The sequence below is a fragment of the Hetaerina americana genome, unplaced genomic scaffold (genome assembly GCF_022747635.1).
Source record: "Hetaerina americana unplaced genomic scaffold, ioHetAmer1.1.p SCAF_2, whole genome shotgun sequence".
In the NCBI taxonomy this organism is placed as follows: domain Eukaryota; kingdom Metazoa; phylum Arthropoda; class Insecta; order Odonata; family Calopterygidae; genus Hetaerina; species Hetaerina americana.
The window spans coordinates 96,699,574-96,726,942 of NW_027286763.1; the positions used below are offsets into that span (position 1 = coordinate 96,699,574).

Sequence of the window (27,369 nt, forward strand, 5' to 3'; positions counted from 1 at the left end):
TGCCGATGCTTCACGTTTATTTTGATGTCACCACCATCGTTTGTTTTGATCATATAAATACCTCTCGTCGTGATTCATGACTCAGAGGGTGTTCGTTAGTTATACTGTTTGAGTCGGTGTTCATTTGCTAGTGGGAGGGCTAAAGTAAACAATTAGGTACAGCTGTGGAATTTCCTGAGTATCGACGAGTCAAAGTTCAATTCGTATGTTTAATCAATTTTTATAACATTTTTGTTGGACCTAACCTGAATGAAGTCATTTCGTGATGTTGAATGTCACCTGTTCTATCTCTTTTTTTGTATAGTATGTAACCATGAAGACGCTAATTTTCTTATTGTTCGTGCCGCTTGCAACATCCGTCGTTCACAACCAACCCGAGCAAATTCATATCTCCTTCGGTGGTGAGTATCGAAGTAGTTGAAGACTACACTTTCAGTTGAATTATATTCTTTTAAATAGAATTACACTATTTGTGCAACACTTATACCTAGAAAACAACTCACCGTCGCCTTGTTATCGGAATAAGCCATATTTTCTTATGTCTATCGGACTTATTTTAGGCATTAATTGATTGACACATAATACATTGCTAAATTGAGTCCGCCGCCTTGTTATCGGAATAAGCCATATTTTCTTATGTCTATCGGACTTATTTTAGGCATTAATTGATTGACACATAATACATTGCTAAATTGAGTCCGCCTCCTATACCAGTGTATTATATACTATTTACATATGGGTGGCGTTAGTCCAGGGGGTAAAGCGTTGGCCTATGGAGAGGAGGGTCCCGGGTTCGATTCCTGGGCAAGTCTATGGGCACTTGCAGCTCCATAGTAAATGTGAATTTCCAGGTACCAGATCTTCTTGGGAACCCGAGACCAATGAGTGAATAATTTCAATATTGCCCAAATTTACTCATGAACGACCGCTTAGTTATATCCCATGTTATCACTTGCTTGGCATGCGTAGACATTCGTTTGACAAGCTGGTAGTGATACTTCAGATGCCTGGGCCTTATCGCACCATAAAATAACTTAAGAAAAAGACTTGACAAGGCTCGGGATCTGTTTTCAACGAATCATCACTGATGAACAATGCGTTCCTGCAATGAGGACCATTTGAAACCGATAGGAATCGTGCCAATGGCTTTAAGTAGAGCCCAAAATTCGTTGTTTGAAGGGATATGAAAATGGAAGTAGAAATTCGGGAATCTTGGAGTAAGTAATGGAAGAGAACATTATATCAGTTTTTTTTTCAAATTTTTCATCTCCGAACGCCTTTGGTGGCCCTCGGTCCACCGAAAGCGTCGCGGATCACCAGAAGCATTTCTGATGAGCTTTGTCTGGGTCCCCAAGTTTGAGTTGACTTAACATCCATGACCGAAGGGGCCTCAAACCTCACTTTGTGTTCTTAGGCAAGCGCGCTATCCACCTGATTAATCTGGACGCATAATGAAAGTTGTTAGCGTTGCACATTTTAATTACTCTTAGGCACTTGTAGTAGTAGTAGTTTTGAGGGGAGGCGACCGACAGCTGAGGTCATTTGCGCCATAGGGGATGGATAGGAAAGGATGAAGGGTGGAGAGAAACCCGGCGTCGGCATTAGCCTACTCTTAACGAAAGGCGCCAAGGGGTCCGCAGCTTAACGTCCCATCCGACGGACGGCGTACTCACTCAAAGTGCCCTCCACAAAGCACCTCAAGCAGGGATCGAGATACCTCTGAAAAATATTCAACACCGCCGGGATTTGAACCCGGGCCCTCTGGGTGGGAAGCCAGTACGCTAGCCCCCGCACCATCTCGATCCCCCTTAGGCACTTACTTTTAAATCTGGCTATTAATAAAATTTCTGCTGAAAATTATCTTTTTCCAGTAAAAAATGAGGCATCGCCAGCTATGTAAGTTTTGTTTACGTCTGTGTAGTCAGCTCCCTCCTCTCCCCAATGATCTGTAAGAAATTTTTATTCTTAGTTGCTGAGACTTTTTTTTACCTCGGTGTCATCCCAATTTCAGACTTACCAGTTGTCTGTCGTGGGATATCGCGTACAATTCGCTAAGTTTATTATATAGGTGGGTTTTTCTGAACTAGGTAGCCGCCCCATGCAGACATTTTCAGTAGGCATTGAGTGGTCATTTCAGTAGCTTGAGAAATATAAGTTGTATCCAGAAAGAGGCGCCTCCCAAATTAACTATGTTGTCAGCATTTCTTTGCGGTTCTCTTATACAGGCTTCTCACTGAGAGGGTCCGGGTTCAAATCCTGGTGGCAACAATATTTTTCAGTGGTGTCCCGAGCCTTACTAGAGGTGCTTTGTGGAGAGCACTTTGAGTGAGTACGACGTCCGTCGGATGGGACGTTAAACTGCGGACCCCTTGGCGCCTTTCGACAAGAATAGGCTAATACCGACGCCGAGTCTCTCCACCCTTCCTTTCCCAAACATTCCTAATGGCGCAAATGACCATAGCTGTCGGTCGCCTCCCAGAAAAGAATTTAACTACGAGTGCATTTAGGGAGGCTTTCGTCCGTCATTCCCTTCGCTGTCCGATTCCGAGGTCATACGTTCCGGGATCGAATGCCCATCCGATGAATAACCGCAATGGCCCTTTTAAGGGATGCTGGAATATTTTATAACATTTTGTTTGGAAATAAACGATCAGCCAACAGAAAAGCACTAATCGCTTCACTCAAAATGCTCCGTGCTGACTTTATCAACCTAACCCAACATACTAGCACGTCGGGATATCATTATTCTATGTTTGGGAACGGGGGGGGGGGGATTTCTGCCTGTAAAAGTGTGGAAGTTAACTCTTTTAAAAGTATCTCTGTAAATCTTCATGTGCTCGGATCATGAACACCTAAATTGCCTTCTTCTTGATGGTGTTTATACAATAAAATAGTATCCCTTTTCACTTCATTCTGATCGTGGGCGGAAGATCAGAGTCACAGGGAGCAAGGCCCGATAAATGAGCATAGACAGTCACAGAAATCTCTTCTTCTCTATCAGTACAAATTCCTGAATGCTGAGGACTATTGTACAAATTGCAAGTAAAAGCATTTTGATGTAGGAGGTAATATCTTTCAGTTGAATCAAATCGGTTTATTTTAAATATTTATGGCTAAGAAAATTTATGATCGTCCCTCGTCAACTCTGTCATGGAAAAGAAGCTAGAATCACTTGACATTTTGGAGTTTATCACGTTACCTTACCAATGAAGCCAATTTTTTACGATACAGGTCGATATTCTGGGCTGAATTGTGTCAAAGGTATCCGCAGATGCGATTGCACTAGTGATGATTCCCCAGTCACATACTAATGTGAAAATCAACCTACAGCATGGTTTCCCTGGGTCAGGGTAGAAATCAGCACACATTCAACAGAGTTTGAAAGTCACGCATCAAAATAGGGGGCACAATTCCCTTCCCTGTGCCATGGTTTATTGGGGAAAATATAGGGTTTATTTCGACGGTCACCGAGCGGAAATTGCCGCTTCCAAAGTTACCCAGAGAGCAGGTGACTTTTATTGGTCATCGTTGGCGAAAAATTTCGAACATTATGTCCGCTCCTCCAGGCCTCGTGAGATAATCAATCGACCCACCAAATGCTGATGTAATGCTAACTGTTTCAGTGATGCATAATAATATTTGTTTGATCGAACTCCGTCATTTCCTTTAAATGAACATTTTTCTCACTGTTCTCTCCAATAAATCAATTTATTTGGGTGTTTCCTACCTACATTGACAACATGTCACGATACATATGGAATATAAGCCTTAAAATACTCAAGTTATCATGATGTTTATTGTAATTTGTTTTCACTTTATATATTCTACACACGCTTATGTGTGGCATTAAATATTAGAACAAATCGTCATTCGTGGGATTGTAATGTAATGTTCTTAATTTATACTTGCAATTCAATATTAACAAATAAACTGCAAATATTATGATAAAATAATTTTGGCGAAAACATTTCACCTGTCACTAAATAGCAAATTCTTCTCAAATCCGTGACTCTGATTACGCTTCCACTTGCCATAGCGGTACGACGATTATAATCGGCAATATCTGCTGGGCGTCCGTCGGCATAAATCTTATTGTTTGTCCTCCCACCCCAGGAATCGAACCCGGACTCCCCGGTCAGTCCAGTGCTCTGCCCAACTGAACTCCATTCCCAAGATAATGACAGCAGGTCAATAGCATGAGTGATTTCTGAGTTGATATCTATCAATTTTAGATGTGACATTCAGAATCCCCAATTGTTTTCAGGTATCAAAGCTCACATTCGTGTTTGTTTTCATAACTTATTTCATTTTTGGTCTCGGTATTCCCGTATTAAAGGTTAAACGTTTAAAGCAAAAAGCTCAATATTTTTTTAAAGTTCCTGTCTGCGTAATTTCCTTCTAGATGTATCGTCTTCTTTAACGCGGCGATATGCACTATCTAGTCGATCAAACGAATTCTTTGATTTCTATCACAGGCTTTGGCAAATCGAACAATGAAAAGTTTTTCTAGACGTTATCAGAGATTGGTGATGAAATAGGTATTGTGGTTAATACCGTACTAGAGGAGGCTTGATGTCAATACCTGATTATTAAATGAGAGAATGGATTGTCGGGCTAATTGCAACGAAGCTGAGTGTGCTGACTACGTAATAGCGTTGTTACCTGGTCGTTTTTAAATGGTGCGAACTTATACGTTCTTCGCTGAGTATATTGAAACACTTGGTCAGATAAATTAGGCCAGAGAATCATGTGAGAGTTCGTAAGTAGTGAAAAAACATTTGTCGAACTTCAGTAGGGAGGATTATCTGATTCAGATTTTTATTTTCCAGCTCCGAACCTTTACTTTACCCTACAATATTTATAAAAAGATGCGCCCCTAATGGTAGAAAGAGGGATCATTGGAGTCATTATGATGCAGTATTGGCAAGTTGATCATATGGTCTAGAATCATTTTAAGGGCCCATAGTGTGTTTCGATATTTTTATCTAACATTTTGGAATTTGGTTTTAATTTCTTTGACTTTTGGTGGGTTATTCATCGATATTGATTAAGGATCGGGCCAAGTGCGTGTATTGTATTAATAATGAATTAGTGTTATTCTTTATATGCTATCAGTAATTAGTTTTTAATGGGATTTCCTTATGCCGTCTGTATATCGAACTTGATCCACTTCATACAGTCGCTCGTAAGATAAAAAACTGTTTATACTTAATAGTCCCACAATTTTCGCCACACGTTTTTCCAGTGGAAAATATAGCCGAGTACAGTAAACGTCAATTAACACAAGTTTTATCCAGAGTTACCTGCTTGAACGTTAAGTATTCAAGGGGGATGGAGATGGTGCGGGGGCTAACGTACTGGCTTCCCACGCTGAGGGCGCGGGTTCAAAACCCGGCGGTGTTGAATATTTTTCAGAGGTATCTCGATCTCTACTTGAGGTGCTTTGTGGAGGGCACTTTGAGTGAGAACGCCGTCCGTCGGATGGGACGTTAAACTGCGGACCCCTTGGCGCCTTTCGTAAAGAGTAGGCTAATGCCGACGCCGGGTTTCTCTCCACCCTTCATCCTTTCCTGCCCCTCCCCTATGCCGCAAATGACCTCAGCTGTCGGTCGCCTCCCCTAAAAACTACCAAGTATTCAAGTTTGAGCTAAGATAAGCTTCGCCGCGTAAGCTTTTGCTCAGCGCTCAGCGCTTGCTTACTCACTGAAATAAATTCCAAGGCCATAATTCGTAACAGAAAGATATTAGTTTCGCATTGCTGTGGTGGAAGATATGCTTGTAAACAGCGTGGAGTTTAAATATTATATGAAAAAGTGGACTGGACTTTTTGGGCAAAGAGGAACGTAATCCTCACACCAATCAAAATATACGTATATTTTACCCTGAAGTAATCAACACAAAGGATAACTAGATAGGTGAAAGTAGGCCTCGCGTGTTAAGACCAACGGTGCGGGTGCCCTTTGAAATGTCGGCATCAGGAATAAGGGGAGGCAGTTCCTATGCCTACCCTTGGCATTAGCTTCCCAGGAACATCTGATACCCGAAAAATCACCGTTTGGATGAAGCTTACTGGTGCCCCGAGTTGTGGATGAGGCTTCGACGATTTCCTCAGGAAGAAATAAAGTATGGATCATTAAAAATATTACAGGATGGATGAGGAGACCCCGAGTCAGTGCGGGTAAAAGGTATTATGCTTGTGTCAAGGTACTTATGGATAGAAGGCACTCCCTAGAGGTTGGATTCTTCCGAATATCTTTACTTAATGCATTTCTTTCATCATCACCTATTGATAAGTGCTGTGATGACACTGGTACGTAATACCAAAAATCATTTCGTAGGTGTAGTCACCCTGAAGCAGACGAAATTATGAATTATGTTGATTTCAAACCTTCCTATCGCATCTTGCAAGAATTTTCTCCAGCAGGGCGTATATTCCGTTTATATAAGTAATTTTAAAAGTTATGCTGTCGCTTAAGAGAGGTGGCGTGTTTCTCAAAGCTTCCATTTAGTTCGCGGTTCCTGTAAAAGAGAGAAGTGGCGTAAAAATATAACGCAGTGTGAAACATAAAATATCCTGTGATGTTGTACTTGGAGGATCTTCCGGATAAACGAAACTATTATATGGGTTTTGGGCTACGAGGCAGGGGCATTGGTATTTACAATAGGGGTGTTGTTTGCGACCTTACGTATATTTTAATGCATTACTTTAATTCAAAGGGATTATGGACCCTGTCTTGATCACGTAGCAATTTTATTTTCAGGTTTTCGTGACGGGTGAGATCATTTTTGTGGTATATGCACTGAAAATCCTTGTCATTCATTAAGAGGCAGAGTACAAGCCTAACATGGCGAGACCTTTGGGCCCATCCTGTTGCCGTTCAGATATCCCTACTCCTATTCATCACGTCGAAAGAAGCATTTTTAATGGATATTTTTGTCGATCAATTTCGCAAAATACGATTTAAGGTTGGCATACCATGGCCTGTCTGAACATTAGTTTTGAAAGCCTTTAATGAAGGACTACAATCACGTGGAATTTCTCATATAAGAACTTCGTGAAATATTTCGTTGCTGAGGAAATTTAAACCCTGTCTCATTCAGTCTATTCTGATTCTCTTGCAGGAAGGCCAACTTATTAAACGCAAAAAACTCGACGTGTTTCTTCAGTTTTTATCTAATTGACCTTTTTTCAAAACCTTATCTGATATTTAAAGCACAATTGTTTCTCAGGAAACTATGAGTGAACGATAAGTATTTCAACAGAGATGATATTCAGAGAGACTCCTTGACTTAACTTCTAGAGAAGGAAGGGATCAAGGGGCAGTTACTTGACATCTTCTAAAAGAACGAGCGTATATGTGAAGATCCCCATGTTTATTAGGAAACTAGATCATATTTTACGCAGTTTTTTTATGACCAAAGTAGTCTACCATGAAATTTCATGCTTACCTCACGTGATTTGAAAGGCATCGAGTTCACGAAAAACTCACTGTTCCACGAGGAAACGTGGGTTGGGCAGTGACGAGAAATAAAACAAATTCTGGAAACGCCGAGCTCCACACCGGGAATGATCTCTTAATGACTTTGTAATGGCGAGAATTGTTTTCCTTCCCCCAGAACATATTGCTTTAGGCATTATTGGGTGGAGGAAATAGAAGTAGCCGTGCGCAACTATAATAGTTTTATGATTAGAACAGCCGATGTGATCAGCTACTTCACTACTTGTGAGGCAGTTCGAAATAATTGTTTGCATGTAATTCTGAGGACATATTCTCAGTCGTCAATCAATACTACGCACAATCTTCGTGTTAACGTCAGGGGGTATTGCCCTTACCATGGAGGTTACAATAGTTAATGGTTCTCAATAAATGGGTCTATGGAGCTAATCTCAACATCTCATGGTAGTTGTGTGTCACTCGTTGAAGGGGTGAACTCAACCCTCTCTTACCATGGCCAACTTACGGGTTGATTGGTGCGATTTAATGTATGTCATACTAATCAAATGGCACTTAATATCGCCATCTTTTGGCTTATTTACTTAAACTAGACGATACTTTAGTTCTAAGAGTGGGCAATGTTCCTTTTAGACGCATTTTTATGCTATAAAATTCGTCTATTGTTCTATTCGTCTATACCTGTATAAGTATGTATATTGAATGCAACGCAACTTTGCTAATGTGTTTTTGCAAATCTACCTCGAAGAATAAATTATGGGAACTCTTCCAAACGAGAAAAATAAATATGGAAAGGTTGAACGTAGCTTTTTAAATCGTATGTCCGTTTACTAATTTATTTCGAAAATATTCTGGCCCCACCAAATTAATTGATGGTGGAATCCAGCTAGAGCTGTCGAGAATTATCCCGACGAAACGACGGCATATAGAGACGTCTTGCTGCTCGGCTATACAGGTCTGTATTCACTATGGGATAGGCGCTTCGAATTTGGGTTTCCGTCGCTGTTATCTATACGATGAATTTGGCCGAGATAATTTAATACCGGTTTTTGCTGACCTTACGGGAAACAATCACTCATTAGTAATTTTATTGTGAGGCGTACTTATCTCATTCCAATAAATTAAAGATGGATTTCTTTGCTAATAGTCGCAAACATAACAAGAAAGACCTAAGTATCATTTAGGCGAGTTGTTTTACATGACCCCACTGTCACCCGCGTCTTCGAGGTGCTCGTGAAGAGACCCATTCCATCGTTGCATTTACATTCATACATTCGATGTTAACAAGTACCTGCTCAAGCGGGAAACAGTAAGAAACCCCTGGTATTGCTTCCCATCAAAATTTTGCCCTCTGTTACTTGTGCAGTTTCTTTTATTTTTAAGTTGCATTTCATAAAAACTAATTATTATATGAATTTTCATCTGCTCCCGGGAAGCTGAGGGTGTTAATGATGCTGTACTTAAAATAATGTCTAACCATGATATTATATGGCATGGCATAAGTAAATACCATTTTCTCCTAGTATTTTTCAGTAGTGCCTATGCTGCTGTTGGTCTTTAAAATACAGTCGGGTTTGAAAGTATGTCACACCGTAAATACTTGCCGTAGTACCATGTGCTGTACAGATTCTGAAGGCAGTATGCATTCTCTGAAATGCGTACAGATTTATTGACGTAAATTCAATTGGTACAAATTGAACATAACAGTTTCAGGCTTAACTTTGAGGAATTCCTGCACGATGAGGGCAAAAGAGAAATTTTACACTTCCACAATAAAGATATAATATTTCACGACCGTGGTTTCGATGCTGCGCATCATGGAAGTGTCAGTTTCTTTTTTACTCTCGTACAAATTAATTTGGCTACCTCGCTTTCCATACCGTCAGGCGTCCAGCTGTTCTGCTAGGCGATATAAATGTGGGTTATTTTGTTCCCGAGAAATCTACTAAAATTATTTTATCTTTTCTTCGTATTTTGAATAAAATTGAATACCCTAAGTTTGGCGTTGTTTATTACGAAATTTCCATGCGGATTTCAGTAAAACTCCTCAAAATTTTGCTTCATTAACTGAGTGACATGATTGTGAGTATAATTACTTCAATTTTATCAAAATCAAATTTTTGAGACTAGAATGAAAATTTTAAGAACCACACCGTACCGCCTTTTTTTTACGTGTTATTGCATAATTTGAAATTTGTCTTTGCATCTGTTGCGGAAGTGTTATTAATTTCGCGGAACAACTTTATCTCTGATAAAACAGCAAAACTACGTCCGAACACATTTCTCGTCGCCCTGAGTCTCGCGTTTCAGAGTTTTCAAAAACGTAAATTATTTTTTACAGCCTTATTTTGCTACGACTTGGTATATTTCAAATTTCTGAGCAGTGTCCATTTTCTCTTCTACTGATGTAAGTCGCGCTGTTGCCAGGGATGTGAAAGAAATTTGCATTTGTGGGTCAACATATTTACCACCTTTGTTCTACGAAAGGTGCTCGTGCCGAGAGGGTACAGTTGAGATAAAAATACTCTCTAGAGTGTGGTAAAAGTACTCTCTACTAGCCTGCTAAAATATCAAACACTGAACCCAAAATATCAAACACTGAACTTAAATAAAAATTGGCTATGACTTTAATTAATATTTTCGGAAATACTAGCCCAAGAATCATGACAATACAACAGCATTATTCATATGTTTATGATGGTTATAATTGGGGATCAAGTTATCTTGCGAAATCAATAACTTCATTGAAGGAGTAAAAATAAAAATTTTCAAAAATGTGATATCATTCTTATGATTGGAGAGTTATTTTTACAGGCATAGTTTGACAGTTTTGGCTGCGGCATCCCCCGCAGTTCTTTGGAATTTAACAGTTTTTGTTTGAAGAGATGATCTGCCAAATGCGTTACAGACAAAAAATAATAAATCCTACGCATATACCCCCAACTGTCAGGCTCATCTTCAGCATGACATGCAAATGCCCCACTTTCCCCACCCAATTAGAACCTCGACCGGCAAGCTCCCTTGTTAGATGTAATCATAGATTTGCCACTCAAATCTCCACAAGTGCCTTCTTCTCAGGGAGGCTAATTGCTGGTGGCTTTACTTTATTTTTTTGCGACCAAGTTTTACTATAAGCAGTTGCGTTAACCTATTATGCAGTGATTCACTGTTGGCTAGCCAAAACCACAAAGTGGTATCCCCCAAATTGGCTGGTGGTTTGAATTGGTTCTGTACTCTTATTATTATTATTATGCTTGAGCTGAGTCACCAATTTAATTCGTAGTTTTGCAAAAATAATCATTGTAAATGTAGGTAATTGGGTTTCTTGTTCTCTAACAACCAAGGCCATTGCATACCATAAAAATACTACAGTTATCAACCTTAAGGTTGTTTGATTGGTGATGTTATAGCTTCACCTAGTACTAAGTCCAATATTATGTGAAATTTACACATTCAGGTAAGGGGGTCAGTTTCTTTACCTGTATCTAAGTTTTCCCAAGAAGATCTGGTACCCTAAAAACCACATAGCTTGGGTGAAGCTGAGGGTGATGAGAGGCATCACCCTGAATCAAATCGGGGTCCTCAGGCCAGTAGCCTAGTGCTCTACCCACTGGACTATCATGTTTCCCGGCAAACCGTAAACCTTAGTAAAAAACTTCTCCTAATTGACAATGAAATCATCTCTGACCAAGGACACTCTCTCAGCTTTAATATATGGAATTTTCCCATATTCCAAGGAATGGTTGAAAAAACCTAAATTGTTGAATTAGAGCGATCTTTGGAATTGAAGAGTTTTTTCTACCATTCCTTGACCTATGAAAATATGTTCAATTAATAAATTAAGGTTAATTCTACATGTTTTAAAGTTAGGTCGGTCATTTTTTTGGGACGGTCCATTGCAACTATTTATTTCTTATCAGTGGAACTTTCTATTTCTTTAAATATTTCTTCATGACTTCCTCCTTCCTCTACTTTGCTTGCCCAGCTTTCTCCCTTCTATCACAGCTGTCAACATAATACTATCTTTCAATATTTCTGCCATCCACTTTCTCTGTCTTTTGTAGATTTCCTTGCGTAACTTCCTATTTTCATCTATCCTTTTTAAAACCTCAGCATTTGTCTTTCTGTCTGTCCATTTTATTTTCTCTATTGCCCCTACATCTCAAAAACCCCTAAAATATGCTCATCCAAACTCTTATCCAGAAAGAACTACCATTAAAATCTTTACTAATCTTTACATCACATCTTTACTCAGTATATGCATCATTAATTCTTATCTTCTAACAAAAAGCATATTTTGCTAATGCAATGTTCTTTTAATTTCCCCATTACTATTCCCTTTTTTCTCTATATTACTGCCCAAACAGATGAATTACCCTAACTACTCTAGTTTATTATCTCCTACTTTAATAATCAACTTAGCTTTCCTACTTATGAAGATTTCATTGCTTTTTTCTTGTGGTTAATCTTTAGCCCTCACGCTGATTGAAATGAAATTATTGACTTTGTAATTCCACACACTTTATTGAAAAAAAACCCAACCCAGGTTTCGAAGTTGAACGTGATCATCAAATGGTGTTCCTAGAAGCAAACTCGGTATATGTACCCTCTGATCAAGGGAGAGGAGGTTGGTCAGAGAGGGAGGGTGGAGGGGTAAAAAGGTTACAATGTAGCTGGGAAGGAAAGAGAATTACATCTTTCCTATCAGGATATAATATTTTAATAACCTTTTTACCCCTCCACCCTCCCTCTCTGACCAACCCCTCCTCCCTTGATCAGAAGGTATGTATACCAAGTTTGCTTCTATGAAGACCACCTGATGATGACGTTCAACATTGAAACCTGGGTTGTGTTTTTTCAATAAAGTGTGTGGAATAACAAAGTCAATTATTTCATTTCAATATGTTATGCAAATTCCATAAAATAATGCCTGAGACAAAAAACTCGCCTCTGATATTGTTCCTGTCAAGCACTAGACAATAGCTGTAATTCCTTGGCTTAATTTCTAGAATGGTTCCAAGGAACTTCCTTGGAACAACAGACAGTGTAGGATAAGGAATATGAATCCCCTGACCAGAAATGTGAATTTCATATTTCAAAGGATTTAAGTGAGCTCTACCCTTGATTTCCAGAAAAGAAGAAAAATAACACTGTAATTCCACTTAGAGATTTTTGTAAAAACTAATGAGTAATATATCTTATTCATAATTAATAGTAAAAGTCTTTCACCATTCGTAAGCACACTGTTACATATAGAGTGAGTGGAATCATTTATCATGGGGTAAGAATTCATTCAAGACATTTTTATTCATAACCAATGAACACTCGTTCAGATAAAGTTTTAATCTCTGCAAAAGGCAGAAATATTTGCGTGGTTATTTGTTACACCATACTGGTTTTGAAAAGTTTTCCAATGGAATTCATTTCAAAAGGAATATCGCTATGATCAGCATACCTACTGCATAGTCAACTACATATCTTGTGATATTGGCACACTTACATGTAAAATTGTTATTTTATTCCTTTTTTGCATAAAACAGTGATGCACCCATGTTTATCAGCTTAATGAAGTTGTGCTCTATTTGTTTTGGTCAGATTAAAGCTTCACGGGGGGATAGTGGAACTTTTATTTTGTGGTCTTAAGTTTTGTCTTGTAATGATATGCATCTATTGTAAGTTGATGTGTGATTATTTTTTGACAGATAAACCATCGGAAATGTATGTGACTTGGTCAACTCTGAATGACACTGAGGTTTCGGTTGTTGAGTATGGTATTGGAGGGTTGATCAAGAGAGCCATAAACATACCAAAATTGTTTATTGATGGTGGTCCGGAAAAGAGGAGGCAATACATTCATAAAGTTAAACTTGAAGAGTTGCAGCCAGGAACAAAGTATAGTATGTATACAGATTTAAAATACTAGTAATAATGGTATAATTTAATTATAAAGGCCCTAAAATCTTTTTGTTGATACGAGGGGTTCTCAAGGTAAAATTAGTTGTGTCAGTAAATACCTATCATTCACCTAAATGATTTTCTTTAATATTTTAGTTCTAATGCCATGTAAGCTATCAAGAAATGATCTCTCCAAATGATATGGATTTTTGGTGGACTTCATAAAATTCTAATTTCAATTGTAAATTTCCCTTATTTGTGTGGATACTAGCATTATAATTTTTAAAAATTATTTTTTTCCTTTTGAAATAGTAGTAGAAAAAAAACTACCCATTATTTTACAGTCTAGTGTTACCTTTGGTAGTGTCTCAGAATTTTTCTTTGACTAATGTCGGGACCCTGTTATTATTTGGTGTTGCCTTTGAAATCCTGGTATGTAATATGAAGACTGTTCTTAGAGCACAGAATTGAACTGTAATGTACTTCTGCTTGATTAATGGGCTAGAAGCTCTAATATCTTTAATAAATGACTGCATGAGAGTAAAAAAATGAGTACATTGTAATTAATCTTATTAACCTTTTAAATATGCATATCCAATTACTGGGCTGCTATATTATTTCTTCCTTTTATCTGTGAATATACTGAAAATTTCTCTCATGGACTTTCAAAGTTAATTTCCCTTGGAAGGTTTGGCATCATATAAAGTTCTCTCCAGAGCATCATCTGCATTAAAAATATTCATACTCTCATCGTAGACCAAGCAGCATGTATTCAGTTAAAAATTGTTTTGTAAAAATTAATCAAACTATTTATTTTTTATAATTTATAGTTACATTGCAATTGCAATAATACATAGTTTTTGCTATAACATAGCAAAAACCCCCTGTAAAGTGAATGCATGCCAAAAATACCTTATTATGACTTATGGGTTATAAAATTCCTAGAAATCGTATCGTTAAGGATATTTCATTGTCTGCCTCCTTTGATAGTGGTTGATCTCTTTAAGAATAATTTAATCATCTAGCACTTAGATTTGTGGTTCAATTTGGGAAATATTGATAGCAGTAAATATAAAATTCTTGGTGCAGCAACTTAATAATGAAAAATGTAAATCCTTTTTATATATGCATGCAATATTTAAAGGCCTAGTTTAAAATATCTTTTAAATAAATGTATAGAATGAAATATAAACAAAAAAATTAAATGACTCATGTTGTTGTCACTTATTATTCAAACAGTTGTGTTGGTATACATTACCTGTATATAATGCTTGGATTACTCAAGTGAACGCTTTTAAATTTCTCCAATGAGATCTTAAATTTAGGAAACAACAAAACCTGGATATAGTTGAGAGCATTCAGAAGTACTATCTAGAGTTTCACAAGATATATTCAGATGTAATCAGCCACACATATGTTTTCTTGAATAGCTTTTTAGGTGTAAAAGTTAGCATCACACACAAAAAGATCCTGGCTTATGTATGTACCTGCTTGTTTTATTAAATGGAAATAATGGCAATTTGAATTTTAACCAAGTTCATGTTCAGTGATAAGTAAAACCTCTCAGTATATCAGAGCGCTGACACATAAGTAATTGATTTCTGATGTAATATCTATATTGTCAAACTGTGCTGTTACAAATTGGAATGGTCCTTGCTTTACAGTGTATCATTGTGGAAGTGAGCTGGGTTGGTCCAGTTTGTACTCTTTTGTGACAATGAAAGATGGTGTTGACTGGAGTCCTTATCTTGCTGTTTATGGTGATATGGGAAATATAAATGCACAATCACTCCCTCGACTGCAGGAAGAAACACAGCGTGGCATGTATGATGCCATCATTCATGTTGGTGACTTTGCCTATGACATGAATACGGTAATTTCCAGATATAGATTTTGGACAGGTTTCACTGATTTTTACATCAATTTCAGTTCTTTTTTTTTCTTTAAACATTTCTCCAGATAAAATTGAACCAAAATATACCACTCTATACGATAGATCAGGACTTAAAATGCTTCCTGTGGGAGTACTAGGATAATACTTTTGGGAATCTAATACTTTTTGAAGTTAGGTACTTAAATATGTTCATTATAGTGTAAATATAATGAATCTATTTCCTTAACAATTCAAGTAGGCTTTGCCATGGGGGATGACAGAAGTTCAAAATAAGGGTGGTTTAATAAGACAACTTAATAACTGAGAACATAGGCAATTAAATACAATGTTAAAGTTAAAAGCTAGAGATAATGAAAATACACGGGAAGTGGTGCAGAAAACAAATGAAAAATACGTCATTGAATTGTTTAAGTTAACTCTTTATCTATATCTTAATTGAATAAATTCTAATTTTGATTATCACAACTGCTCCAGATACTCTATCGGTGATGGAAAGCAAACATTTTTGTAGATATTTCACTATAAGTCACTTTAGCATCCACAAATTGGGAAAAGTAAAGGCACAACAATAATGTTTTAATTCATTAACAATAAACAAATTTATGGGATATGGCAGTCTTGTGGGTAGAGTGATAGGGCTACTGACCAGAGGGCCTGGATTTGATTCCAGGTTGACACCTGTGGAAACTCTCAGCATAACCCAAGTTGCATGATTTTTTGAGCATCAGATCGATCTTCCTGAGAAATGAAAGGTAGTGCAGGGAAAGGAACTGGATTCCTTACTCCATTGTGTGAATTTCGCAAGCTGTTGGGCTTAAAACGAGGCAAGCTCTACCCTCATCTATCAAATCCACCTTTTGGTTGATAACTGCGGTAGTGTTGGTGGTGAACAAATTAAACACCCACAACCCCAGTTTCTTTAATGTATATAAACATGCAAAAATGACAGAATCCTCAAAACATTAGCTGACAAAAAATACAATACAAAGTAAAATAACATCTTTCCATTTCCCACTAAGTACTTAATTACATGGAATTAATCATTTGTTGTTGTCTGATTTAAAAGTTTTAGGTGTTTTAATTTGCTTGATCTTTTCTTGAAATATATCAGTGGTTTTTTACTCAAAAATATATTTTCCTTCTTAGTTGCATTATTTGCGTATTTTTGGTATTCTGAGTTTTCACAAAAATGCTTCTGTAGATCTCATATTGTGTAGGAATACATAAATTTGATTGGATTTGCAGTAGATTCCAACTATGCTATTCCCACTAATTGCTCACATACTTAAATTATAAGCTGCAGAGAAATCATTAATCCCTAAAAGCATCATATTCCCAAGTATTTAAAATAGAATAATGTATGTACTTACTGATGGGTAGCTTCATGTGGACTATTTAGTTTATCCATGTGCATAAAAAAACCAAGATATTCAAAACTCTTAAGCCAAATCAAATTTTGGTTTGCGTTTATGATAACAGAAATGAGATCTTATCAAATTCTTTTTTTTCAGGAAAATGCAGAAGTTGGTGATGAATTCATGAAACAAATTGAAAGTATAGCTGCTTACCTGCCATACATGACATGTCCTGGGAATCATGAGGAAGCATAGTGAGTATAAATTATAGCATGTTACTTTCTAGCCTGGCATAAAAGTTTTTCAAGAGTTAACCTGAATAATGTTTAAACCAACATCCCAACAGCACTAATATTTACCTACTTTACATAAAATGAGCTGATTGGTGATTCATGTAAGAGGGTGGTTTGAAAAGTTCTCCATATATCGTATCACTACTCGCATGATTTTATTCTCTCATGTTGGAACGACTGTGAGTAGATTATGTGTGAAAATGTGAGCCATTCCATTCTGCAGTTTGCTCTGGGCAGTCGTTTGAATCAGTTGTGGTGCATGTGCAGTTAGAATTGGAAAACATTGATAATCATGCAGTGATAAAATTCTTTGTAAAAGAAGGTGTAATCCCAACATAAATTCATTTGAGGAAGCATTCATGAAAAAGCTTTGCGCAGTGCACTTGGTCACTGTTGATGAAAAACGTGTGCCTTAAGAAAAGCAAGAGTCAATATGTGGCATTGGATGAAACATGGATTCACCATTTTACTTATCAGAATTGAAGCAACAATCCATGCAGTGGACTGAGGCCAGTTCCTGAACTCCAAAAAAAAGTGAAGATGGTGCCATTTGTGGGAAAGGTCATGGCATCTGTTTTTTGTGATCCTTTATCTTGAATAAGGTAAAGCAACAACTGGGGAGTACTTCTAATCTTCTTACGAAACTGGATGCAAAAATTCATGTGACCAGCACAGCTGGCTTGCAAGGGAAAGAAACCATGTCCCATCAGAACAATACACCTGCTCACATAAGTGTCTTGACGATGAGAAACTTGAGGGTTTTGCATCATGAAATGTTGGAATATCCACCCTATTCCTCGAATTTGGCTCTCTTAAACTTCTACCTCTTCTGAAAACTCTAAAGTTTCCTTGCTGGTCAATGTTTTTCGTCTAATCAAGAAGCGATTGTGAGGGGACAAGTATTTTTCCGCACCTTCAGAAGAACATAACAGGTAAAGGACAATGACACTGGAAAACCACTGAATGACATATATTAATATTAGAGGTGATTATGTTGAAAAATAAACCTTTTTTGAAAACATAAATTGTCATTTTCATCATTAGGTCAAGAACTTTTCAGGTCACCCTCATAAATGACTGGAAATTTTCAAATCAGCATTTAATTTAAATTAGGTCTTTTTATAAAGTATTTCCCTATTTACTCGCCAAGATATGGCTCAATTGGTAAAATAATTTTTTAATCTTATTACCTTCGATGGCATGTACTGCATTTTATCCATTTGAATGATTCATACAGAGAAATTCTGAGAAAAGTGCATTTAGTGCATTACTTTTGCTGTATTTTTCTTTACAAACTATTCTACCCATCATTGTTCTTTTTCTTTGCAATCAGTTTTATACCTTTTCTTCAATCTTTGTGATGGTCTTCGTCTTTTTTTTACATGATAGTATGCTCTTGTCTTATTTACTAAATTTGTTTCTTCTACCATGTTTATGTGTTCTTTCAGCATTCTTCTTGCCTTATACTATCCCAGATTCTATATTACCTAGTTTTCAAAATCATATCTTGATTGATGTTTCTCAAACTGTTTAGTTCTTTACCTGATTAACTGGATTTCAAAACCTGTTGTACAACTTCCCTCCTATTTCAGTTTACTTATAATTGACTCATTTGCTATCCTCATGCATTTAACCTTTTTCTATATTTATAGCCATGTCGTAATTCTTTTTGATTGCATTGATACTGTGACACAATGTACAGTTTGTGTTAACTTTGCAACAGAAGAACAACATGGCATTATAACAGATTGTAGGGATATATATATATATATCCATACAATACAATATATATGTATATATATACATATATATATATATATATCCATACAATACAATATATATGTATATATATACATATATATATCCATACAATACAATATATATGTATATACATATATATATATATATATATATATATATATATATATATATATATATATATATATATATATATCCATACAATACAATATATATGTATATATATATATATATATATATATATATATATATATATATATAGTCTATATATACTCTACATATACTAAAGAGTCTAGAGTCTATATATACTATAGAGTCTATATATACTGTAGAGTCTATATATACTGTAGAGTCTATATATACTGTAGAGTCTATATATACTGTAGAGTCTATATATACTGTAGAGTCTATATATACTGTAGAGTCTATATATACTGTAGAGTCTATATATACTGTAGAGTCTATATATACTGTAGAGTCTATATATACTGTAGAGTCTATATATACTGTAGAGTCTATATATACTGTAGAGTCTATATATACTGTAGAGTCTATATATACTGTAGAGTCTATATATACTGTAGAGTCTATATATACTGTAGAGTCTATATATACTGTAGAGTCTATATATACTGTAGAGTCTATATATACTGTAGAGTCTATATATACTGTAGAGTCTATATATACTGTAGAGTCTATATATACTGTAGAGTCTATATATACTGTAGAGTCTATATATACTGTAGAGTCTATATATACTGTAGAGTCTATATATACTGTAGAGTCTATATATACTGTAGAGTCTATATATACTGTAGAGTCTATATATACTATAGAGTCTATATATACTATAGAGTCTATATATACTATAGAGTCTATATATACTATAGAGTCTATATATACTATAGACTCTATATATATATCCATACAATATAATATATATGTGTATATATATATGTATGTTTCCTTTTTAATTCCTAATACTTTCAGTAACAACCCTATATTATTTAATTAACCATATTGTTAAATAAGAAAGGGTTAAGGGGACCATCTTGCCTGATTCTGGTAGATTAGTTACTCTTTTTAGCTTTTTTGTTTTATTTTCATTGGATTTTTGCAGCTGATGTGTACAAGGTCTGTCCCAAAAGTAGAATGACTTCTTTTTTCCTGGATAGACGGTTGGTAGTGTCTCTGGCTGGGTCAAGGGAGGAGAGTTTCAGGAAAGGCTGGAGGCTGGTAGCAGTTGGCTTCCAGCCTATGCAGTGTGTGGATCATTTGTTTGCAAAACCTCTATAATGTGACCTCGTTACCCTCCCGTCATGAACCAGTTATTGGAACAGCACTCCATCATCAAATTTTGCACGAAACTGGGAAAGACTCATGACATTCTGTAGGCAGCTAATGGTATTATCACCATTGATAGAACGGGTGTTTTTGAGGGGCAAAAATTTTTTCGGGAGGGTAGAGAAGATGTTGAAACACCAAATGTGCAGGATGCCCTTTGACCTCAAAAAGTGACAAGAATCTTGCTAGAGTGAAGGTTTTGTTGGACAGGGATCGCAGATTGTGTGCCAATGGTTTCTGCTGAAACTGACATCTCTAAAAAATATGCGCATCTACTTGTGACCAAAAACATGGGTATGAGAATGGTGTTTGCAAAGTTGGTGCTGTGAGTGCTCTTGGATGAACAAAAGGAAACTCGCCGTAGGATCTGCCAAGAGCTTCTCGAACCTGCCTCAGCCACCCTACAGCCCTAAAGTTGCCCCACCAGACTTCTTCCTTTTCCTCACTACGTGATACCGTACCCTGCTGCAGATAAAAGTTAAATAAGATATGGAGCTCAGATAACAATTCATCTTCTGTATTATGTCATTTCATTTTTTTGATTCATCTGACCCATAAGCTTTTTACTTCTTATCATTTTAAAAAATGTTATTATGTATATCCCCCACTATAAATACTTGATCACTATCATGGTATTCTGATTGCTATGTTTGTATGTAATTCTCAACATTTTATAATTTCATTGATTTTACCAAATTTTCAAAAATACTTGTCATTGTAGGAGTTCAAATTTTTATATTTTGTGATTCTCAGTACTTGCTTTTACACTTAGAGTCATTAAATTGTTCATTATGTCCCGTTATTTTAATGATGATAATACTACAAATTAGTATTAATCACTGTGTCTTAATCCTGTTATATTTACTCTACAGTAACTTTAGTAACTACAAAGCTCGATTCAGTATGCCTGGAGATGATGAAAGAATGTATTACAGTTTCAATATGGGGCCTATCCACTTCATATCTGTATCAACAGAAGGCTATTACTTTCTAAACTACGGTCTTAAATCTGTTGTCAAACAGTATTATTGGCTGGAAAATGACCTGAAGGTAAGTTCTGTCATGTCTAGATGAGAGATGTTTTCAAAATTTCTAAAATAACCAATGTTGGCATAATTTTTCTTATCACAAAGCAATGCCTCATCAAATTCTGACTTAAATAATGCACTGTAATATTTTTTACTCAGAAGTAATTTTGTGTGGTATTGTAAATATGACAAGAATAGTGACTCTATCCCATTAAGGGAAGTGTATACTACAAAAGGCTGAATTTACTGAAGTTCTTCAACTGCACTTATCACTTAATCGTGTATTATAATGTTTTAAAATTGATTATAATATCTATGTCTGCATGAAGTTTACTTATAAGTAATGTGGTAACACTCAATTTTTTAAATCCTGAATATCGTCTAATTCCAAGAAACTGCACAAGATGCCGCAACAGTAACTTTTAATGGAGTCATCCACTAATATGCATTTCAATGCAACAATTTCAGAGTGTAGAAATCATTTGCCTTGACTGGGATTGTATATTCTCTGTGAAAGTTCACAAATTTAATCTTAACACCACAACCATTTATCTCACAGAATGTCAATGAGTTTCAAAAGTAACTAAATTTGTTTTTAAATACTGATAATTATTTTATATTATGTTAGCCCTGTTGAAAAGTGTATTATAATCTTTATGTTTTATGCGCACAGTATAAGTTTTGAGCATGATTATTAAAACTGTCTAATAAATTAATAAAGAATATTTAGTATTCCTCAAGAATGACCTTAGCCTAATAACCTAATAAAATTAATGCAATTTACAATAGTAAGATGGCATCTTCAAGCATGAGTAACTTAATTAAATAATAATTTCCATCAGTGAAATTTCAGATTGTCACATAGAGGAGATTATAATCTACCATAATAATGGCAGTTAATTGGAGATAGCTAATAGAGGGGTGTTCCTTTCAAAGCCACTTCAGTTTATTCATGATTATATCCTTGGCTAATAGAAGAATTATGACTTAATTTATTACAATGCATGGACCTGTTAATTGGAAAGAGTTTTGAGCACCACTCTTGACTGTCAGATTACAAGGCTACTCCTGTGTGATATGGAATATATTGCGCAAAAGTATGTAGTATCATTAAAAATGTTCCTAAGAACCATTTTCCTTGAATCAAACCTACTTACTGCCTCATCGTATTGGAATAGCAATTAACAGGAATAATTAAGCTTGTAATACCCATGGTCAATCATGAATGCATGAAAATTCATTGCACAAAACCAACATGCAAATAAGAATTTGGGTCTTTGTAATTGTTTTTGTTATTATATTCAAGTTTAAGAATCCACTGGTAAAGGTCTATTCAAAAACTGCCAAAACTTTTTTATGGATAGAAATACTTCAAACAAAGTATGTCAAGTTGGTCAAGGTTCCCTTCAAAGTAGTCTCCTCCCCAACGTACACACCTATCCCGTCAGTGTTTCCACTTTTTGAAACAGTCCTGGAATGCTTCTTCCGGAATGCTCATAAGCTTCTCCATTGACTTTTTCCTTAGCTCTGAAATGGTGGCAAATCTTTTTCGTTTGACCAAGGTTTTTTTTACTTTGGGGAACAGGAAAAAGTTACATGGGATCAGGTGTGGTGAGTGAGGTGGTCTAGAAGCACAGCAGTCTTGTTATTGGCTAAAAAGTCAAGAGTTCTGAGAGACGAATGAAATGTCGCGGTGAAAAAAGCCACGCATCACTCCTCCAAAGTTCGGGCTGTTTTTACCCGATTCTCTCTCTTAGGTGTTTCATAATCCCTGGGTAGTACTCCACTTTGACTTTCTGGCCTTCAAGTAGTGCTTCATGATGCACAACCCTCTTTGCATCGGAAAAAAGTCAACAACACTGTGACATTTAAGCAAACTTGTCCTGCTTTTTTTGGGGCGGGGAATGTTTCACCAATCCATCATGAAGATAGCACTTTTGTTTCAATGTCATTTTCATAAACCCATGGATATCACCTGTTATGATTCTGGATAAGAAGGTTTCATCCTCTTCAGCTTGATCAAACATTTCCCGACAGACTTGAACTCAATATTGTTTCTGGTCTGCCGTCATTAAGTGAGGCACAAATTTGGTGGTGACTCAATGCATCCTCAAATTTTCAGTCACAATTTCATTACGCAAACCAATCAAAATGCTATACTCTTCTGCAAGTTCCCTGAAAGTCAGGTGTTGATTTGCATCAATGAGAACGTTCACATTCTTGATGTGGGAATCATCAGTTGTGCTGATGGTCGGCCATAACGTTTGTGGTCTTCCACTGATTGCTGCCCATTTTTGAAGTGGGTAAACCACTCATAACCCAAGGTATGTTTTATAGCATCCTAACCACAAACCTTAGCAATCAACTCAAGAGTTTCCATAGAGGATTTGCGGTTTCACAGAATAAAGCTGCTCCTTCAAAGACCTCATTTCAATGAATCCAATTTTTCGCCAAACTCCACGAATACCCCTCCCCTTAAATGGCCTTTACTAATCATCAAAATGGTTGAAGGCAGTTATTTGCAAAGTTTCCGTGGACACAACACCTCCAAGCAAATTAAAAAATGACTAACTAGAGATGCGCCATTCAAAAATTTTAGGAACCTTTTGATCAGACCTCTTAAAGGCCAAATGATGGCCGTTTTCAGATTAATGATAAAGAAGTATAAATATTGAACTTGCAACGTCTAAGTTAACTGGAAAGTAATGTTAGCCACCATATCACATTGTCATTGCATTGTATCAATTGAGAGAAGATCTATTGGTGAAGAGATAACTATTGGAAGTATAAAATTTTAAAAAATAATGGAATACAAACACAGGATTTTATGTATGTGCCCATGGATAAATGTATGAGTATTCAGGTATGTAAGATACAGATTTTGATGATGGAATTGCTGAAATTTATTTCGAAAACATTAAATACTTAAGTGCACTATGTGAATGATGTGAAATTTGTATATTATAATGCTCCATGAAAATGACCAATAATGGAATCAGTTCATTTCTAACTGAAAATGTTAATCTGTAAAATATTTTTGATTTAAATTATTAATATTTTCATTTTACACAGCCAATTAATAACTATACCAGCCATACAATAGATTACCTTTGGGGTTTTCCCGTGGCAAAGTTCCCCTTGAAATATAGTTTGGTCATAATTCTTGTGAAGGATTGTGAGAAGAAGAAGAGAAACACCTGTATTGGTAACACATAATATGTCATGAATTCAAGGTCATGCATATGCCTGCTTTAATAAATGATTTGCCTACCTCTTTGAGGCATCTTTTTATCTCTTGGATCAACCATCGATACTTTTCCAAACCTGTAAAATTTAACTTTTCACTTATGTAGCAATATAATGCTTTGGAGCTATCAATTCGGTCTGGCTACATTTTGGAATAGGCATATATTATACTAATGAAATAAACTATATTGCTTGGGTATTTATTGTTCAGGAAGATTAAAATCTCTTTCTTAGCATTTTCTCAAGTTTGTTGCTCTTGGAATATTTTAAGGAGCTGAACTTTTTTTATTTCAAAACAAAATTTTAATGTCAACAATCTATGGATTTGAAAGATAGGCATAAGTAGCAGGAAAACTAACTTTGGGGCTGCAAAATTCAGGTTTCATCATAGTATCTTTGAAAAGTTTACTGCTTATTCTAAACATTTTATTATTATTAATTTTTTAATGAAAATAGTATATAACATCATGGAAATTTTTGTTTGTACTCAAAATGCCAAGTATCTAATTTCATAACTTGATATTAGGAAATGTGTGTCAGGGAAAACTGTTACATAATGAAGACATCTATTACATTTATACAGGTATATTTTTTTTCTTATTTTCATCACAAATTGATTTAGGAAGCAAATAAACCTGAGAACCGAAAACTTAGGCCTTGGATTATAACATTTGGCCATAGACCTATGTACTGTTCAAATTGGAATGAAGATGACTGCACATTCCATCAGACTATGGTACGAGTTGGCCTTCCATTCCTGAATTGGTAAGTGGAATCCATATTATTTAGTGATGTTAAGTGCTGAAATCTAAATATGTTTAGGGGCAGTTACACGTATTTTATAATATACAGAAGAGGTGTGTGTTATTCTAGAGTATGAAAGGACAAATGAAATAAATCGTAGGAAAAATTTGAAAAAAACTGCAAATTTTTGTCAGGAAAAGGCTTTTGTGACCGCCTTGTCTAAATACATTTTTTTCTGTCATCCTCCTTCCCGAGCTTATTTTTTCATCCTATGACTACGCTTATCAAAAGCTTCACAATTTACATCTTCTTTTATAAGCAATTGCACGCTATTGATGCTTAGAATGAATATAGATGTTTGAACACTATTAATGAATAGAAGCTTATCTTTTTGTAATCATCAAATTATTTCCTTCCTTTTGAAAAAGCTACCAATATTATCACAATTCTGGTCTAAATGTGCTTATTTCTTTTCTCATATATAGATCATACTACCCAAATATATACCTATCTAATATATTCTCCCACTCTACTCAATTCCCTCTTACTTATTCAAATGTTTTTCATATTACAATCTTTTTTCAAATTATTTCTTTTAAGGTTTGGCTTAGAGGACTTATTTTATGATTATGGAGTGGATTTAGAAATTTGGGCTCATGAGCATTCCTATGAACGTCTATGGCCTGTTTACAACTATACAGTATATAATGGAAGCATGGAAGAGCCATATCGCAACCCAGGTGCACCTGTACACATAACTACAGGATCAGCAGTAAGTTTTTTGAGCATGTTTCCTGTTTAAATAATACGTTGAGCATGTATCAACATACTATCTCAGCTTCAATATTTATCTGAAGAATACAGTATGATGAACATAAGGAAAATATTCAAGACTGAATTTATGTTCCAGGGATGTCAAGAGGGAAGAGATCCTTTCAGGCCAAAGTTGCCTGAATGGTCAGCACTTCGTATTCCTGATTATGGCTATTCCAGACTTAAAGTATACAATGCTACCCACTTGTACATGGAGCAGGTCTCAGATGACAAAGTATGTGCATTAATTTTAACTACCTAATGCTAGACATGTTAACTATATAGTAGATTTGCTGACTTTCTGTACTTAAACGTATCAGCATATTACATGACTTACTCCTGATAGCTACTATAACTGGTCTGATTTCCAATTGAACATTCGTTTGTAAAGAGTAGTTTTTTAGACAGTAATTCTTCGATGGTTGTTTAAACAAATATTTATTTTTCAGGAAGGTGAAATAGTTGACAGGATATGGCTCATCAAGGATCATCATGGGAGCTATTTAAAAAGATAATGAAGTTGTCATTTATTATTAGTGCTTTATATTTGTCGAGTGATTCGTCAAGTCCCATTTTCTCCTTTTAATTTTCTTAATATGTAGACATTTATGGTAATGATGACAGCATCCAAGTATTTTACTCATCTGATATACTCTAAAGAGAGAATAGTTTAATTATTTAGCTAGTTTCCCTAACCATAGGTCTGGTATTCTTAATGTGTGAGCAAAGAGATAATTTTGTTGATATAAACTGAGGATGGTAATTATGCAGGTGAGGCTGTGTGTAATGTGGCATTTTCAAACTTATTGAATATAATTGAACAGGAGTTTCGGAAATAAAAATACTTTGGTCTTCCACATAATTGTATTATGCATGACCTAGGTTTCGACTCATAAAATCATCATCAGGTGATGATGACCTGATGATGACTTAGTAAGTATATGTGGAAGAACAAATTATTTTCTTTTCCGATATCAATTTCTTCCATGAAGTGATGCCTCAAACCATTCTATTGAACAGGAGTTGATAGAAGGAGAAGAAGAAATGCATTCTATCACCTATTCATTCATGGAGAGAGAATCGCTAATGGTTGCAGTGCTTTTGATATTATAGAAACGTAATTTTGTAGCCAGACAATTTTGTATCTAATTAAATATGCAATTTCGTCCAAAACAATTAGTAAAATGAAATAATTAGTTGCTGCTGTGGTCAATAAATTTCAAAAAATCATTCATCTTAACCTTAAATAGTTACCTATGCACCCTCAAGTTATTATTTAGGCTATTCATAGTTTTCTTAAAAAATAAAAACAAAATATAAGTGAGATAGGCACAATGACTTTAAAAAAAAGACAATTTCATCAAGAGAGCTGATTTTCAATGTTGTCACTCAGAGCACATAACCTCTTCAGAGCCACATCCCTTTATCTCATTTCATATGCGAGCACAGTACAACAAGCAGGGATATGATGCATTTTATCAATTGTTACTTGAAATGTACATTTGTTGATTACATTTGGAAGAAATAAAACATTTTACTTACAAA

General features: G+C 35.7%; 1 protein-coding gene across 1 annotated transcript; it reads left to right on the forward strand.

Annotated features, from left to right (window-relative positions):
* The first annotated feature begins 60 nt into the window (after window positions 1-60).
* LOC139688322 (acid phosphatase type 7) lies at window positions 61-27,369 on the forward strand. The gene is made up of 10 exons (XM_071585820.1): window positions 61-203; window positions 305-401; window positions 13,157-13,351; window positions 15,014-15,222; window positions 16,755-16,852; window positions 20,866-21,043; window positions 24,890-25,032; window positions 25,612-25,783; window positions 25,922-26,059; window positions 26,274-27,369. The coding sequence occupies exons 2-10, from the start codon at window positions 314-316 to the stop codon at window positions 26,337-26,339; spliced, it is 1,287 nt and encodes a 428-aa protein (XP_071441921.1). The 5' UTR covers window positions 61-203; window positions 305-313; the 3' UTR covers window positions 26,340-27,369.

What these genes read in the sequence shown, in the direction of transcription:
- LOC139688322 (XM_071585820.1), top strand. Translation starts at nt 314, where the DNA reads ATGAAGACGCTAATTTTCTTATTGTTCGTGCCGCTTGCAACATCCGTC. An exon ending in TTGCCTATGACATGAATACG is followed by an intron (nt 15,223 to 16,754) that starts GTAATTTCCAGA and finishes CTTTTTTTTCAG; the next exon opens with GAAAATGCAGAAGTTGGTGA. An exon ending in ACATAACTACAGGATCAGCA is followed by an intron (nt 25,784 to 25,921) that starts GTAAGTTTTTTG and finishes TTTATGTTCCAG; the next exon opens with GGATGTCAAGAGGGAAGAGA.